This window comes from Melitaea cinxia, chromosome 10 (assembly GCF_905220565.1).
Source record: "Melitaea cinxia chromosome 10, ilMelCinx1.1, whole genome shotgun sequence".
Lineage (NCBI taxonomy): Eukaryota > Metazoa > Arthropoda > Insecta > Lepidoptera > Nymphalidae > Melitaea > Melitaea cinxia.
The window spans coordinates 11148831-11165009 of NC_059403.1; the positions used below are offsets into that span (position 1 = coordinate 11148831).

At 40.0% G+C, this 16179-nt stretch overlaps 1 protein-coding gene across 1 annotated transcript; it reads right to left on the reverse strand.

Moving 5' to 3' along the window:
• Positions 1 to 639: 639 nt before the first annotated feature.
• LOC123657079 lies at positions 640 to 14501 on the reverse strand. The gene is made up of 9 exons (XM_045592669.1): positions 14334 to 14501; positions 13837 to 13956; positions 12690 to 12797; positions 11787 to 11941; positions 11141 to 11302; positions 3742 to 3848; positions 2231 to 2342; positions 1249 to 1379; positions 640 to 840 (listed from the first exon to the last, which is right to left on the reverse strand). Exons 1-9 carry the CDS (start codon positions 14496 to 14498, stop codon positions 677 to 679), a joined length of 1224 nt encoding a protein of 407 aa, XP_045448625.1. The 5' UTR covers positions 14499 to 14501; the 3' UTR covers positions 640 to 676.
• Positions 14502 to 16179: the final 1678 nt, after the last annotated feature.

A 16179-nucleotide genomic window follows, 5' to 3' on the forward strand; every position in this document is an offset into this window, starting at 1 on the left:
TGCTAAATATACCTAATATTTCTCGCAAAAATGTGTTTCATTTCTATAAAATTATTAAAAATTACCGCTCTGGTATAGATGTGTCATGTCGGCGGCGCCTAAATATCGGCGGTCGCAGGTTCGATTCCCGCTCGGAGTGGATATGTTTTTATGCTTATGCTAATATTTATTTTCGGTCTGGTTGGTTGGTAGTTTTTATGTCTGTCCTTGTGGGTCTCCCCACCGTATCTCGGAGAGCACGTTAAGCTGTCGATCCCAGTTGTTATCATGATAGCGATCTTTACGCATAGTAGGGAATATATCCGCCAACTCGCAGTGGATAAGCGTGGTGGATTAAGCTGCAATCCTTCTTTTACATGGAGAAGCCTATGCCCAGAAGTGTTACAGGCTGAATGCAACAAAATTTGTTTATAATTTTTTTTCTCAGTTATAAATCGTTAGAAAATATTCTAACCCTTAAAATTGTATTTTTTACAGTAAACGATATATATTGAACGATGGAGAATTTTTGAATTTCTTATCGTTTAAAGTGTGGAAAAGGTTCATTGACTTGTAAAAAGATTTTTTATATATCAATAAAATTATAATAAGGTTATAATATAATATTGAGCTGGGTGTAATGTAATAATAAAACCGTTAAACATTACAAAATATTTAATTTTAAATACATTTACATTTATTTCCGAACATTATTATAATGCCATTCCACACAAGCTTTTCCTTTAACACCGTTTACTTCTACGTTACTCCATCTTTCATAGAACTTCGCTTCTTTATCTTTCCCAATGTAAAAGTAATCTTCATCGTACACTTTAACCTGTACACTATAGGATTTCCCTCCTAAAAGAAAATTAAAATAGTTTACTAGTTCAATGCAGTGTTTTTGTTACAAATAAAGCAAAGTTATGAATTATTTTTTACAGTTTAACATACTGTAAAAAATATGTAATATGGAAGTAATCATAAAACTTTTGGAATAAAATTCGTCTTCATCAGAATTGTTCTATCTACTAAAACTACATAGCTAAGACATGTGGTACTATGTACCTCCTTTACCTAAGTAAAATTATGGAAAGCAATTTAAATATATTGACGATGTGTTGCTGTTGACACAGTCGTAACAGGTGACTGTTTGTGTTTTGTGTGTTTCCCGACCCTAGACAGATTTTTACCTTCCTAGCTGGGGCTTCGTAAATGTAAAGTGATTACTTTATTTAATTATTATCATTTCTTATTTATCATCCTTACCGGCGGAAAATGTAAAACCATAATCCTTTGGAAGAATTTGATTTTCAGCGTGTTGATAAAGTTGATAATCGGATGAATCTACTGCAACTACACTTTCATCCACCTTCTTACACAGGTATCCAATAGTCAGACTGAAAAACAAATTGTCAATATAATAATCATAATAAAACAGTTTTTATCACCATATTATTTAGAGACAAAAATTGTACGTAAAAACAATACTTACCAGGATTTTAGGTCTATGTGTCAGAAACATAGAATAAAATATGATAAATATTTTTTGTTTAATAAGTCTGTGGTTACGGTAGTAAAGAATATAGCCACCCCCTATCTTCCCGTGGGTGTCGTAAGAGGTGACTTAGAGATAACACAGTTCCACTACCACCTTGGAACTTAAAAAGCCGACCGATAGTGGGATAACCATCTAGCTGCTGGCTTTGAAATACACAGGCCGAAGACGGGCAGCAGCGTCTTCGGTGCGACAAAGCCAGACCTGGTCACCAACCCGCCTGCCCAGCGTGGTGACTATGGGCACATGAGGTAGGGCACATCAGGAATTTTCTGCTCAAAATATGGAGCAGCCCGACTGGGGTAGTACCTCGACCTTACAGAAGATCACAGCAAAATAATACTGTTTTCAAGCAGTATTGTGTTCCTGTTGGTGAGTAAGGTGACCAGAGCTCCTGGGGGGGATTGGAGATTTGGTCGGCAACGCGCTTGCGATGCTTCTGGTGTTGCAGGCGTCTATAAGCTACGGTAATCTCTTACCATCAGGTGACCCGTACGCTTGTTTGCCGACCTAGTGATATAAAAAAAAAAATATGAGTTCACGCCATTTTTGACGCGAACTTGTGGGAGGCCTGTGTCCAGCAGTGTACTGCGATTGGCTGAAGTGATGATGAGTGAATTTTATTTTTTTTAAATAAGTAGGTATTATTTTATTTTATATATATTAAGACTATTATATTAATGAATTTCTTACTGTGATAGAATAGCGGGCTGTGAAACACTTCCTATAGCCATACAGTCTCCGTTTTCAAGAAACATAAAATGATAAACGTAGCGGTGGAAGTTACGCCAATCTCGACACGGCCCTGTATAAATTAATAATTTATTACTAAGCCATAATTACATACAATATCTACTGCTACATATTATGTCAAAATCTGTCATAAATAAATCCGTCTTTGAAGGAGTAGGTATCTAATAAAAAATTTACAAGAAGTAATTGACAAACACAAAAAATCTTGCAGCATACAGAGATACCAAACAATAAGAATAAGATATAAACAATTAATCATAGGTATAAAATAAATCATATATGGACGGTCGATTCCTACCCACCACTTCATCTACGTTAAAATTTTACTAAAATTGTAAGCAATTTCGTTTATGACTTGTATTACTTATTCGCCACTAACTAACTGACCGATTTTATATCCAGGGGACAAAACTATAACATTTATTTTGTCTATTTTCATATGTCTACCTCGTTGACACAGACAATTTTGCGTAGACGCCTTTTTAACCGACTTCCAAAAAAGGAGGAGGTTCTCAATTCGACTGTATTTTTTTTTATGTATGTTACATCAGAACTTTTGACCGTGTGGACCGATTACAAATTTTTTTTTAATCGAAAGGTGGTGTGTGTCAATTGGTCCCATTTAAATTGATTTGAGATCTAACAACTACTTTTCGAGTTATATCTAATAATGCGTTTTTACTTGACGCTTTTTTCGTCGACCTACGTTGTATTATACCGCATAACTTTCTACTGGATGTACCGATTTTGATAATTCTTTTTTTGTTCGAAAGGAGATATCCCAAGTTTAGTACCATGATAAGGAAACCAGGATCCGATGATGGGATCCCAGAGAAATCGAGGGAAACTCTTGAAAATCCGCAATAACTTTTTTCTGGGTGTACCGATTTTAATAATTTTTAATTTAATCGAAAGCTGATGTTTGTCATGTGGTCACATATAAATTTTATTGAGATCTGATAACTACTTTTTGAGTAATCTTTGATAACGCGTAGTTACTTGACTATTTTTTCGTCGATCTACGTTGTATAACTCGTCGATGTAATTGAAGTCGGTTTTTTTTTCGTTTGCGAGCAAACACAATTATTTGAAGTAAAACTTCTTTACGCACGCTTTGACTTGTGTGGGGTAAGCCGGTGAATGCGTGACGAGAGCGATACGAAAAGTGTGATCGGGCGAGGCGAACGCAGCAATAGGGAGAGGTGTGAGTACATATTTTCTTTCTCTCATAACCAGTTACGTTCGTTTATCTAAGACACGATGCAGACCTTATTGTGCGGAAGTTTTACTTCAGTCGTGTGATCTAAAGCACACTCGTTTTTTTTTTTTTTTAAATCTTTCTCAATGCTGACTCATTATACTGAAATTATTGACAATTCTTCTTCAGACAAAGTGATATATTTATTGGAGATAAAATTGTTTAATGTAATAATAATAAAAGTTTTAAATACCAAAACTTCTGTCTCTGACACAAGGCATATCCAAATTGAATGTTTCACCGTCGATGGTCACAGTACCGGCTATATATCCCATTTGTTCATAATGTGTTTGGTGAAGTCTGAAAAAATTAATTGACTTCAAATGGAACAAAAGTTTATTCATATACCCATCGTTATAAAGCTTTGACATTGTTTTTTTAATCAAACTAATTTCTAATAACACAGTTCCACTACTACCTTTGAACTTCAAAAACCGACCGATGGCGGGATAACCATCCAACTGCTTGCTTTGAAATGCACAGGCCGAAGACGAGCAGCAACGTCTCGGTACAACAAAGCCAGCCCTGCGGTCACCAACCCGCCAACCCAGCGTGATTTTTTTTTTTTTTTATAACGATATATATCCACGGGCTTATAATGCCCGTGCTCTTGTTATTCCAATTATTTGTTTGTTACTCTCGATACCTTGGCACCTACATATGCAACTTAGAGACTAATTAAACTAAGCTTAGTATCACTAATCCCACGTGAGTCCACCGACCAAAATTTAAAGTTATGCTATCTTAATTTACTTATATATATAATTACTACTATTTATTATTACTTTTTCCTTTTCTTCACTTTTATCTTACAACTGTCCAGGGGTAGAAGCTGTGTACATTTCTTGAAATTTTTGTATTTATACTGTTATTTTTATTATCTAAGTTTATATTTACACTTATATGCTAGTTATCATATATGTACACTTATTTCCTAGTTACCTTATATATACACTTATGGCCTACTGGCCTACTTACAATATACACTTAGCCTAGGTTACTGTTAGTAAGTTTTTTTTTTTTTTTTTTCGTTTTTTGTTTTTTTTTATATATTCTTATATATTTATCACCATATATGTATTTTTTTTTTAAATTAATATTATATAATTAATCTTAATTAATTTGTTACACATGTTAAGTATAAATAATTTGTACACGTTATGTTATATGTAATTAATCCTATTTAATTTAGTAATTATTATTTATATTTATATAATTAATCGTATTTAATTTAGCACTTAGTACTTATGTTTATATACACACTATTTATTTATTCAACAAGTGTCTTCACACGTCAATAGTTTTCAACATGTCGAGCACACTCTCAGTGACGGCGGCATCTCTGTGATGAATCGCCATCTTGAGACTGTGCTCGAGTATTTTCTTATCCGCGGTCTCCGCTGCCCTCGCCACAAAGCGACCAATTGCGTCGTCACGGTCGTCGGTGTAATAGACACAGGTGTTGGTGTGTCTAGTCACCGCGACTACAGCGTGCGAAACGCTGTCGTGGATCCTGAGCCTCCTCGCCTTCGTCTGGAGGACAATGACGTCCTCGTAGGTCTGGCCCAGCGCCTCGTGGATGGTTAAGACGCGCGATCCCTCCCCGGATCCGTATCCCTGGTCAGTCAGCAACCTCTTCTCCTCTTGCGTAAAGACCAGGTATAAGGTTCGGTCTCTTCTTGCAGGAATACGCGCGCCCGTGAGGCTCTCCACTCGCAAAGATCGGATCTTTGGACTTGAGCTGTATACGTCTTTATAAACTTCGCTGATGGCAAGGGCTACGTCTTTGGGATTTCGATGCGTGCATGACAACTCGCACGAGATGGTTGTTATCCGGGTTGGTCTGCAGTACCGCATTTCGAACAGGTTGTCCCTGTCGATGTACGGCAGCTGGTTTATGTCTCCGATAAGGACTACCTTCTGAGCTCCCGATAGTCGGGCGGCCATTACTATGGCTCCGAAGTGGTTCATAAGGGCCTCGTCCACCGTTAGGCGGTTGATTTTTGAGCCCTCGTTGAACCCATTAACTAGAACGGAGGCCATAGTGCGCACCTTTTGCTTGGCTTTGTTGCCGTAGCGGTGCGCCAGTTTTTCTTTTAAGTCTTTGGCCGCCTCGACTGTGGTCGTAATCACGACCTCCGTGTCCTCATCGAAGTCCCCGACTATGCGAGTTGTCTTGCCGCATCCCGGTGCCCCGTTTATCCACTCCAGTGATGGTAGTTCCCAGGGCACGGTCGGTAAGCCGTCCCGGTCGCCCGAGATGGTTTTCGCCATCCGTAGCATCCGGTCCCCCAGCATTACTTTCGTGCATCTGGCCACTACCACCACTGGGTCCCCTTCAGGTGTTTCGAAGGTTTGTGGCTCCTCGTCATTCCCCTCCGACTCGACTGCGCTCACGAAGCCTGCTGTGCTGTTATATGCTGCCATATACCTACCCGACATCTTGCCCTTGAGTATTTGTCGGGTTTCACTGTTGTATATGGCCGCTTCGGCTTCCTCGAGTTCCACCTCCAGTAATCTTTGGTGATCGTACTGGTAGGCCTGCATGATCTTTTTGCAGGTGGCCAGGCTTACCTCGCGGTTTGCCTTTATTATCGCCAGGAACTCGATTAGGGCGTTCTCCGCATGTTGTAGCGGTGTGGAGGCAGGTCGAAGTCTCGGCGGTGTTACATGTCCCATGTCGGCCTTAGTACGAGCGGCCGGTGACGCCTCCGGGTGCCTCGGACTATTGTCTCTGGTGAACCGGCTCAGCGCCGCCGATTGCCGCTCACCCTGTCCAGCCTTTTTGGGAGAGAGGTGATGCGGGAGCTTGCCTGGTTTTGGGGAGATGGTTGCGTGGATAAAGGTCGCCAATGGCATCGAGCTCGGCTTAGGTTCAGGTGTGGCTTTTGCCTTAATTCGCTCTGCCTTCTGGGTCTCGATCCGTTGTTGTAGGCGCTCCGAGCCGCAGAGCGTGGACTCGTCGTCGGCCGGAGATGCAGGAGGTGTTGGTGTTATGGATTTCGGTCTTAGATATCCGAGATCCTCCCCCCTGTCTTCGTAGACTATGACCTCACTGTACTTGGAGGCCATTAGGCAACCGTACCTATCAGATACGTCACCTCTATCATATCCGACCCTCATCGAATCCACGCTAATTCTTTTGGGGATTCCACCGGGGGTCTCGCTCAACCGGCGTAGCCACACACTAGACTGCGTAAAGGGGGACGTCTCTCCCCACTCGAACAGCACGATGGATTTGTTATTCAAACGCACCAGACGGTAGGTCGAGTCGCCCTTCTGTTCTTGCGATAGCGCTGTGATTTTAGTGCGCTTTATACTTGTCTTTTGCGTGCTACCCTTTAACAGTAAAGCGAGCCCCGGCGAAATCGCCAGCCGATCGCGTCCTTCGGAACGACAGAAACTTATTCCCATCCTCTCTACTTCGCTGTCCATGAACAGAGCCACGCATCTGGTTTTAATTCCCACTACTTCGCTTCCGTTCCCTTCGCTAAGCGAGGATTGTGTCATCCCGCTGTGGGTCGGTTGCGGAGGTGCGTTTTGGTCGGCTCTATTCCTGAACAGTTTCTGCAGCGAGGAGGGCATGACCTTTGTTATTTGACCCAGAAGGGTGCGGCCAGGAGAAATCCGCGGAGCCGTTGAGCTGTTTCTCTGAGTGGCTTGTTGGACACAGTTTTGTTGTGTTTGTAGTTGTGCGTTGTGTGTTTGGGTGTGTGTTGCGTGGAAGACGGTGTTAGCGCTCTGCGTGGGTATTACAGCAGGTGGTGGAGCGGTCGTGCTGTTCCTTTTTGCGGCTATATTGACGGCCTTTCTCGCGAATGTGAGGAAGGCAGTTCTGTTTTTTTCACTCTCCAGGATGGTATGGAGCGATGTCTGCTCAAGTTTGATCTGGAGTTTGAGTTCTAGATCTAGCCTATCCTTACTGAATCTCGGGCAGTCCAGTATAACATGCAGAACTGTCTCCTCACAATTCGGATCGCAGATACATGAAGGACTGTCAGTGAGGTGGAATCTGTGGAGATACGCCGCAAATCCTCCGTGGCCGGTCAGAATTTTTGTGTCGACAGCTGTTGGTGCCGATTTCCTTACCAGCCTGCAAGCGGTCTTTACATCCGGTAGGAATATTTTCGTGACCGAGCCCGTCTCCGAAGAATTATATCTTTCCTGCCACATCCTGACAGTCTCTTCCCTGATCTGCCTTCTGACATACGAGATGGGTACTCTGTCGTAGTCAGGTGCCGTCTTTTTTGTTAAGGCCGCCTTTTTGGCCAACCCATCCGCTCTCTCATTGCCCGGTGTTCCAACATGGGCCCTCAACCAAAAGAACCGCACTGTCTTATTCTCCTCCCGGAGCTGTCTGATTCGACTCTTCATTTCCAGGGCCAGAGGGTGAGTCACTGAGGGGCTCCTCAGCAGATCTAAAGATGACCTCGAGTCGCTCAAGATGTTAATGGAGCATGACTTTGAGGTTTTTGCCATGTCCACGGCTCTGAAGAGTGCGTACATCTCCGATTGAAAGACAGTGTTGTGCGGCTCTAACCGGAAAGTAGAGTATCTTACTTCCCTGCCTTGGTCCCAGCATGTGAGGGCGGCTCCTACTTTACCCTCTATTTTGCTTCCGTCGGTAAAGATGAAAGGCCCGACGATGTTGTGTTCTTCAAGGACTTCGGGGTTCAGATTCTCTAAGCGCTCGTACTCTGTTGTCATGAATAGGGAAGGGTGGGGATTTTGCATTGGTCCCACCCTGCGCTCTAGCTCTCTTCCCGGTGGAAGAAGATCCGTGCTGTGACCTTTTTTGGTTTTGAATAGTATGGCCGCCTCTCGGACGCGAAGGTCTAACGGGAGCAAGCCAGTGAGGACTAGTGCCGATGTCAGAGACACCGTTCTGTACGCCCTGCACATTTTTTGTGCAAATCCTCTCTGCAGTGAGTCTAGCTGCTTTCTTATCGACAGTTTCTCTGCTGCAGGGGACCATACGCTCGCTGCGTACAGAACGATGGGCTCTATCACCGCCACATATATGATCCGTACGATCTCCCCATTCAGACCCCAACTCACTCTCGCCGCGCGCGCGAGCTGTTTATAGATGTCCGCCACTTTTTTACACACGGCGGATACGTGCGCGTTGAAAGTGAGCTTCGAGTCCAAAATGAGCCCCAGCAGTTTTATTTCATCTACAAGCCTCAGTCGAGTGCCGGACATATGGATTATGGGGGTGTCGTATTTGAGTTTTTTAGTGAGCACCATCGCGTTGGTTTTGTGCGCGGCGAAGCTCAGCTTGTTACGTATACCCCACTCTTGTACGGCCGCTAAGGTGGTTTCGGCTGAGGTCTGTAGGTTGCTGGTTTTTTGGCTGGAGAAAACGAGGACAACGTCGTCCGCAAAGGCCTGGCAGTATACCCCCATCGCGCTGATCTCTCTCAGAAGCGAATCCAGTATGAGGTTCCAGAAGGTCGGCCCGCCAATGGATCCTTGGACACAACCCTTCGTGGTCTCCTTTTCACTGGTCGCTCTGGCGTAATTTACGATGACCTTTCGGTCCTGGAGGTATGAGGCGACCATAGCGTATAGGTTTCTCGGGCAATGCTTGTCCACTAGCTGTTTTTTGAGAGCCGGCCACCATGCATTGTCGAAAGCGCCCTCTATGTCAAGCGATACCAGAAGTACTATCTTCTTGGACTTAATTTCCTGCCTGATATGCTCGACGAGATCGTAGAGGGCGTCTTCCGTTCCCCTCTGTGAATGAATCCGTACTGGCTTCGGTGCAGCGTGGGGAAGAGTCTCCACTGAAGTCTACCTATAAGCATTTTCTCAACTGTCTTTCCTAGGATTGACAGGAGTCCTATAGGTCTATAGGACTTCGGGTGGGTGTAGTCCTCTTTGGCTGGTTTGCGGAGGATGCGTACGTGGGCGACTTTCCACAGCTTGGGGAAGTGGGACAGCGATAGGCATTTGTTCGCCAACGCTAGGAATAACTCCCTGTTGCAGTTTATTGCCGCCGCGCATATATCCGACGTTAACCCGTCTGGGGCTGGAGCTTTTTTGGGATTTTGGCTCAAAAGAACCTGTTCCAGCTCCACGGCCGTAAACGGCGGGTCGTCATCGGACAGATCTTCTAACTCCGCGGGAGTTCTGCCTTCTACGGCCTCTCGGATCTGTTTGTGATGGGCGGTTTCGGTCTCTACAGAGTCATCAGGGTAGAACGTTTTTGCTAGGAGTTTTGCCGACTGTTCTGGTGACAGTGTTTCGCCTGATTCGTTCCTTAGCAATGCGTCCTCGTGTCTACGAGAGGTCTTCCTGATGACTCTGTAGATACCGTCCCACACGCTTTCGCGGTCCTGTGCCGTGCAGAACTCTTTCCAGCTCTGAGTGGCTGCTTTGTCTGCCACTTGTTTATATTTTTCCTTGGCCCGTACGTATTCTTCGATGACGCCAGCCCTTCTGCAGGGTGCAGCATTTCTGATGCGACGTTTGGCTCTTAGTTGTTCCCTTTTCAGGGAATCTAGCTCTACCGACCACCAGGGCGGTCGGGGGTCGCCTTCCCCCCTAACCCAGCGTGATGACTATGGGCAACACACATGAGTTCACGCTATTTTTGGCGCGAACTTGTGGAGGCCTACGCCCAGCAGTGGACTGCGATAGGTTGAAGTGATGAATTACTAATATATCATCAGTTAAGTATTATACTCATATCCAACTACTGAAAGTCGATACAAATTAATGTCAAAATGCTTTCCTGTAGTGCGAGTAAAATTTTAAATAATTTATGTAGACTGGGCGTTTTTATATACTTATTTAGTTCAGGTGTGGCAACGGTGAGGCGATTATTAAACCAGGATTTCTTTTTAAAATATTAGTTTTTTTTTCTGGCTTGTAACTTGTTATATACATATATGTTATATTGTTGTGTATATATATAATTGGGTATTGTATTCGTTATTCATAAATTCAAGTAAAATCTCCACTTGTGTTATTTATATTGGTACCTATATGTCTACTAGTTTTTATATGTGAAGACCTATCATTAGCCAAATATTGTTTAGTATTATTGCTATGTATTGTTATTTGTGCTGTTTCTTTCCAAATATTAAATAAATAAATATATTTATATTGAATGCAACAACAACCAGTCTGTTTTAGTGCGTGTTCCATGTGTTCCTTAACACAGGCAGCTTCGATTTTCGAGCGAGTTCGATTCTCGCTCGGGATGAATATTTTTATCTGTACAAATATTTCGTTCCGGTTTGGATGTCTGTCCTGTGGTGTCTTGTGGTGCTCCAGAGAGCACACTAATCTGTCTGTCCCGGTTGTTATCATATACACCTGATAGCGATCGTTACTCACGCACTGGTGCAGCGTGGTGGATTAAGCTCTGATCCTTATATACATGAAGAAAGAGACATATGCCCAGCAGTGGAATGTTACTCCCTGAAACGTGACGTATCGTATACTTAATATATAGAAACGTATCAACCGTGCGACTGCAGTTTCAACTAACACAAAGTAGTTCAAATCGAAGGCATATTATATAGTGTTGGAAAATGTTGAATAATGAACTATATTTCGTACAAGATCTTTTATCCACAACTCACCTTTTAACAATTTTGAAATAATCTGTAGACCAAGGTTCCCTCGCCATGTCGTCTGCGACACTCATTGGCGACATTTGGGTGTCGTATTCGAAATGAGCCCAAATGGCGCTCCAAGTGAGATTAGCTGACACTTTTATTCTTTTGCTAGGATTATTTCTTGATCTAAATACACAAGAAAAGATTTTTTTTAATAAGAACTTACAATTAGTAATTTTACCAGAATCTGATGACTTCTACTCATGTTCGTACGGTAATTTTTTTTTCTACACTTATAAAGTAATCTTGAATTAGAAGCAAGATAGCTAGGTAACAATTATAATGTTAACAAATGCCAGGTCCTTAATTTTATTAATCCTTATTAATTTTATTTACCTTTTACAAATCGACACAACCATGTTTAGGATAACGTAGAGTCAATAATTATTACAGTGATTAATCATTAGTATAGTTTTATGTCCACTGGGACTATCCATTGGACTTAGAAAGAGTATTTCGTATTCTAAATAAAAGTGTAAATATATATATAGCTACTGATATGATAAAATTGGTATTTACGATTTACGATCTCCAAAATTGATAGTTATTGGTAACATTCTCAAAAAATCATAACTATAACTTTACGTACCCACTTATTAGTTAAACTTACTTCATTTCCCCATCATAACATAAATTCCAAGCTCGCATCGGTACGAAGTTTTGAATGCGAATCCCTTGTACACTGTATTCATCTTTATCATCATCAGATTGCTTCAAATAAGTATCAGGAAGTTCAGGGGATAAGAGAAGGTCTTCATTTTTTATCTACAAAAGCATAATTTTACTAGACTTTTTCAGGGGCTGACATTTAAAATTAGTCCTGTGATATGCCATAAAATGTGAAGTTTTGTGTTCTATTTTTTTCGTGATAATAGGCTCTTTAAAAGATATATTAAAGTCGGTCATTTATTTGAAATTTTAACAATTAAAGGGAAACAATTCAATTCTTTTATTGTATTAGTATAAGTATTTAGTTATACAGGAATCTAGTAATAAGTAAATTAATCTAACGGTAGTTAGATCTAAATAAAAAATACTAGGGACCGACCGAAATTCCGGTTTCGGTTTCGGTTTCGGCCAGTTTCGGCCAGTTTCGGCCAAAAATGGTGCGAAACTTTTGGCTCTGCCAAAACTCTGAGTTTGTGGATAGTCGTGGGCGTTCGACTAACTTAATCGTCAAGCAGCCTCAAAAAGTAAATATTATTATCTTAAGAATAATGTAAACACAAGCACTATGATATAAAAGTTAATGTTGTTTTTTTTTGTATGCATGTGTAAATAAATGCTTAAAATACACTTTACGTACATACTATACATAGTATATTTACACTGTCACATTGTCCACGTGAATTTCGGTTTCGGTTTCGGCCGAAACTTCGGTTTTAGTTTCGGCTTCGGTTAAAAAATCTGTTTTAGTCGGACAGTATAAAATACCCCTCTAACTAAATTATGCTTTCTTAATATATATTACAAATATATGATAAATACAAATATATTAAATTATAATGTATACCTTTAAATATAAGAATGAGTCGCAAATTTGATTCGGCCTTCTTGCTAGTCCACAAACTATTGCCTGTCCATTCTCAGATATTCCATTAAAATAAACGCCATCTATTGACTAAAATAAAAACGAAATACATGTATTTCTTTTCTAGACGCCGCGTTGGCGCAGCGGTCACAGCCATGGATTGTACCCGTTGTGCTGGCGGTTGCGGGTTCGATCCCCGCACATGACAAACATTTGTATTGGCCATACAGGTGTTTGCCGTGGTCTGGGTGTTTGTGCAGTCCTTGTGGGTCTCCCCACCGTGCCTCGGAGAGCACGTTAAGCCCTCGGTCCCGGTTGTTATCATATACACCTGATAGCGATCGTTACTCATAGTAGGAAATATATCCGCCAACCCGCATCGGAGCAGCGTGGTGGATTAAGCTCTGATCCTTCTCCTACATGGGGAAAGAGGCCTATGCCCAACAGTGGGATATTACAGGCTGAAGCGCTATGTATTTTCTACTAGCCGACCCGTGCGATTTAGACTTCCTGATTCTTAGTACGATATGCATAGAGACGGAGACCAGCAAATAATAGTTTTTAATTGTAACTTTTGGTCTCTAAATTCGGCTTTTGTAGTTCTCTGAAGAAAGACGCCTACAATTCGTTTTTTTTTTCTTTTTCTTCTAACTAACCGAATTCAACTTATGGATTTCGACTTATGTATGCTACTTCAGAACTTTTGATTGGGTGGACCGATTTCGATGATCTTTTTAATCGAAAGCTGGTGGGTGTCGTGTGATCCCATTTGCGATCTGACAAGTACTTTTCGTGTTATATCTAATAATGCATAATAACGTGGTTATTTTTATCTAAGTACGTTGTTTTACTTGTCGATGTAATTGAAGTCGGTTTTTTTTTTCGTTTGCGAGCAAATACAATTATTATCTATCATGTCGTCGGCCAGTTAACATCTTATTAAATGGTAGAGAAAAAAATCGAAATTGGTCAATAGATGGAAAAGATGAATGTTCTGTTAATTTTGTAGCCACGATGTACACGATTCCTTTTCAAGTGTCAAAGCGTTTTAAGTCTATATGGAATGAAACTTTTCAAGAGAACAAAATTGCAGACAGTAACTTGTTATTAAAATGTCCCAAAAACTTACCTTCTCGTGACTACCCAAATCATATTTTTGTTCTAAGTTAGCCTCATATTCTTGGACACGTATCGTTCCACTAGCATTACCTGAATATATAGCTATAAGTTTTTTCACATAAGCTATTACCTAAAAGTATAAAACATTTCGACACATTACATTTAAATCAAAGAATGTGGTAGAAGGTTCACTGAATATATTTTTACTATACACAGAATACTTATACAGTTAAATTATGCGTATACTAAATTAATTATACTTTATTACCTTATACTATGAAACAACTCGATGTATTTATTAAATGATTAGTTTATGATTTTTTTCAACAAGAATAGTATGTATTTATTAATTATATACCAACAGGCAGATACACTGTAGGTACACACGTACCTATACCTATACCTATGTACCATAATTATATACCTGTAAATTATAATCGTAACTCTGAACTTTTTAGACGTTATCATGATAAAAGTAACGATTATTAAGATATTTCATTTTGTTACCTGTTTCGCACTTAAAATAGTAAACATAAATAAAAATTTAAACCAATAAGTTTTGTTTCTCTGCTGATAAATTCCAAGTATTGGTGGCTTGTATTTTTTATTGATGAATCGAAAGGTTAATACTAAGCCCACTGATATGAACAATGAAGTTAAGCACGTTAACATTTTAAAAATTAAATTACTTTATATTATAAGTATAATAAATAAAAAATGTATATCGACCAATGTTCTTACTGCTAATGGAATACTGGACATCGATAATGACATTAGGTAAATAATTTTAATACGTTTGTTATCTTATCGCTACTCGATTAATTAAACTCGAAATTATGTCAGAATTTTATACATTGTACCTTCAGATTTCACAATCAAGGTCTATTTAAAGAATGGATTAGTCAAATGTTATATCACTTATTGGTGGTTTTATTTGATTAATGACCTGGTGTCGCCTCGCGGTCTTACTTAATTTTAAATAACTAGATTTTCAGCTAATCGTTTTTTTTGCCCAATATTTACTAACCCAATATCGGCGCAGCTTACACGATTTTGGATTTGGATTCATTTGTGGCAGATTTCTGCCATTTCGGTAGATTTTGCAGTTAAGTTTTGTCTGTGGCAGATCATGCTGACGATTTACAAAGTGGCAGATTTAAAAGATTTCGGGAAAATGCACATGACCTACTTAAAATTTTGATAAATAATGAACACTATTCTCCTTTATTGATTTTTTTACGTCTTTATCATTTGGTGTGTAACGTATATGGTTCTCTGTAACGAATCATACATAAATTATGATGAGAAAATACGAGCATGCTTATCGACTTGAGTGGGACAAGATCCCTTGCTTTCTTCATGAAATAACATTTAAAAAGTAGATGATGAACTTCGACAAATTAAATTTGACATAAGTGTAAGAGATTTGTTAGAATCAGGTGAAAGTAGCAACACAAGCACAATTTTTAGTGTAAACAAATTTTGGGGAACAATTGCAAAAATGCTGGACGCGAATGGGGCTACCGATTTTCAAAAATGTCTAAATATTGAAAATTTCGCGAAAGCTTTATTAAGTTTGTCTATGTCAATCGCTTCGTGCAAGAGAATATTCTTGCATATAAACCTGAACAAAACCAAAATAAGGAATAGGTTCTTAAACAAACGTGTATCGGCTATAATTATCAATAAAGGAACACGAAGATTGTGTCTCCATTAAACAAAGTAAAAATATGTTAAAAAAACATGTCGTTCAAAACTCGGATCTTCATCACGGAGAATGAAGAAGAAAATTTGGAGGCAAATGTTGATACAAACTAATAGTAGTATGTATATAGTAGATGTAATACCGCTTATTGAAATTGTAATTTTTTTGGGTTGATTAAAGAAATTAGGTTCTATTCATTATGTTTTTTTAGAGCCCATGATGGCATATTTTGGCATTTTTGTCGTCAAGTGTGGCAGAATTTGGCAGATTTTTTATCCAGTCTGTGGCAGATATGCCACTTTTGAGACGGTCACACTGATTCTCACCCCGAATCCGGGTGTGATATAATTATGTATTTTTCAAATTTATTTATATACTAGCTGATCCCGCAAACGTTGTTTTGCCATATCTGTTATTAGCCCCCTTAATCCCCCCCCCCTTATAACTTAGGGATGTGAAAAATAGATGTTGGACGATTCTCAGACCTACCCAATACTGCACACAAAATTTCATAAAATTTCTGTAACCTTCTCTTAGGATTATCGTAATAATGTTACTACATTGTTACACGAGAATTTTATAGATAAGAGACCTATTATGTGATATATAATTATAATTGTCGAAAAAGAAACATACACTTTATCACCC

Bases quoted from the DNA above. Each gene is read 5' to 3' on its own strand.
- LOC123657079 (XM_045592669.1), bottom strand. From the start codon at position 14,498: ATGTTAACGTGCTTAACTTCATTGTTCATATCAGTGGGCTTAGTATTA. The intron at 3,849-11,140 runs GTGAGTTGTGGA...TAATTTTTTCAG, and splicing joins TATTTCAAAATTGTTAAAAG to ACTTCACCAAACACATTATG. The intron at 2,343-3,741 runs GTATTTAAAACT...TAATTTATACAG, and splicing joins TGTCAGAGACAGAAGTTTTG to GGCCGTGTCGAGATTGGCGT.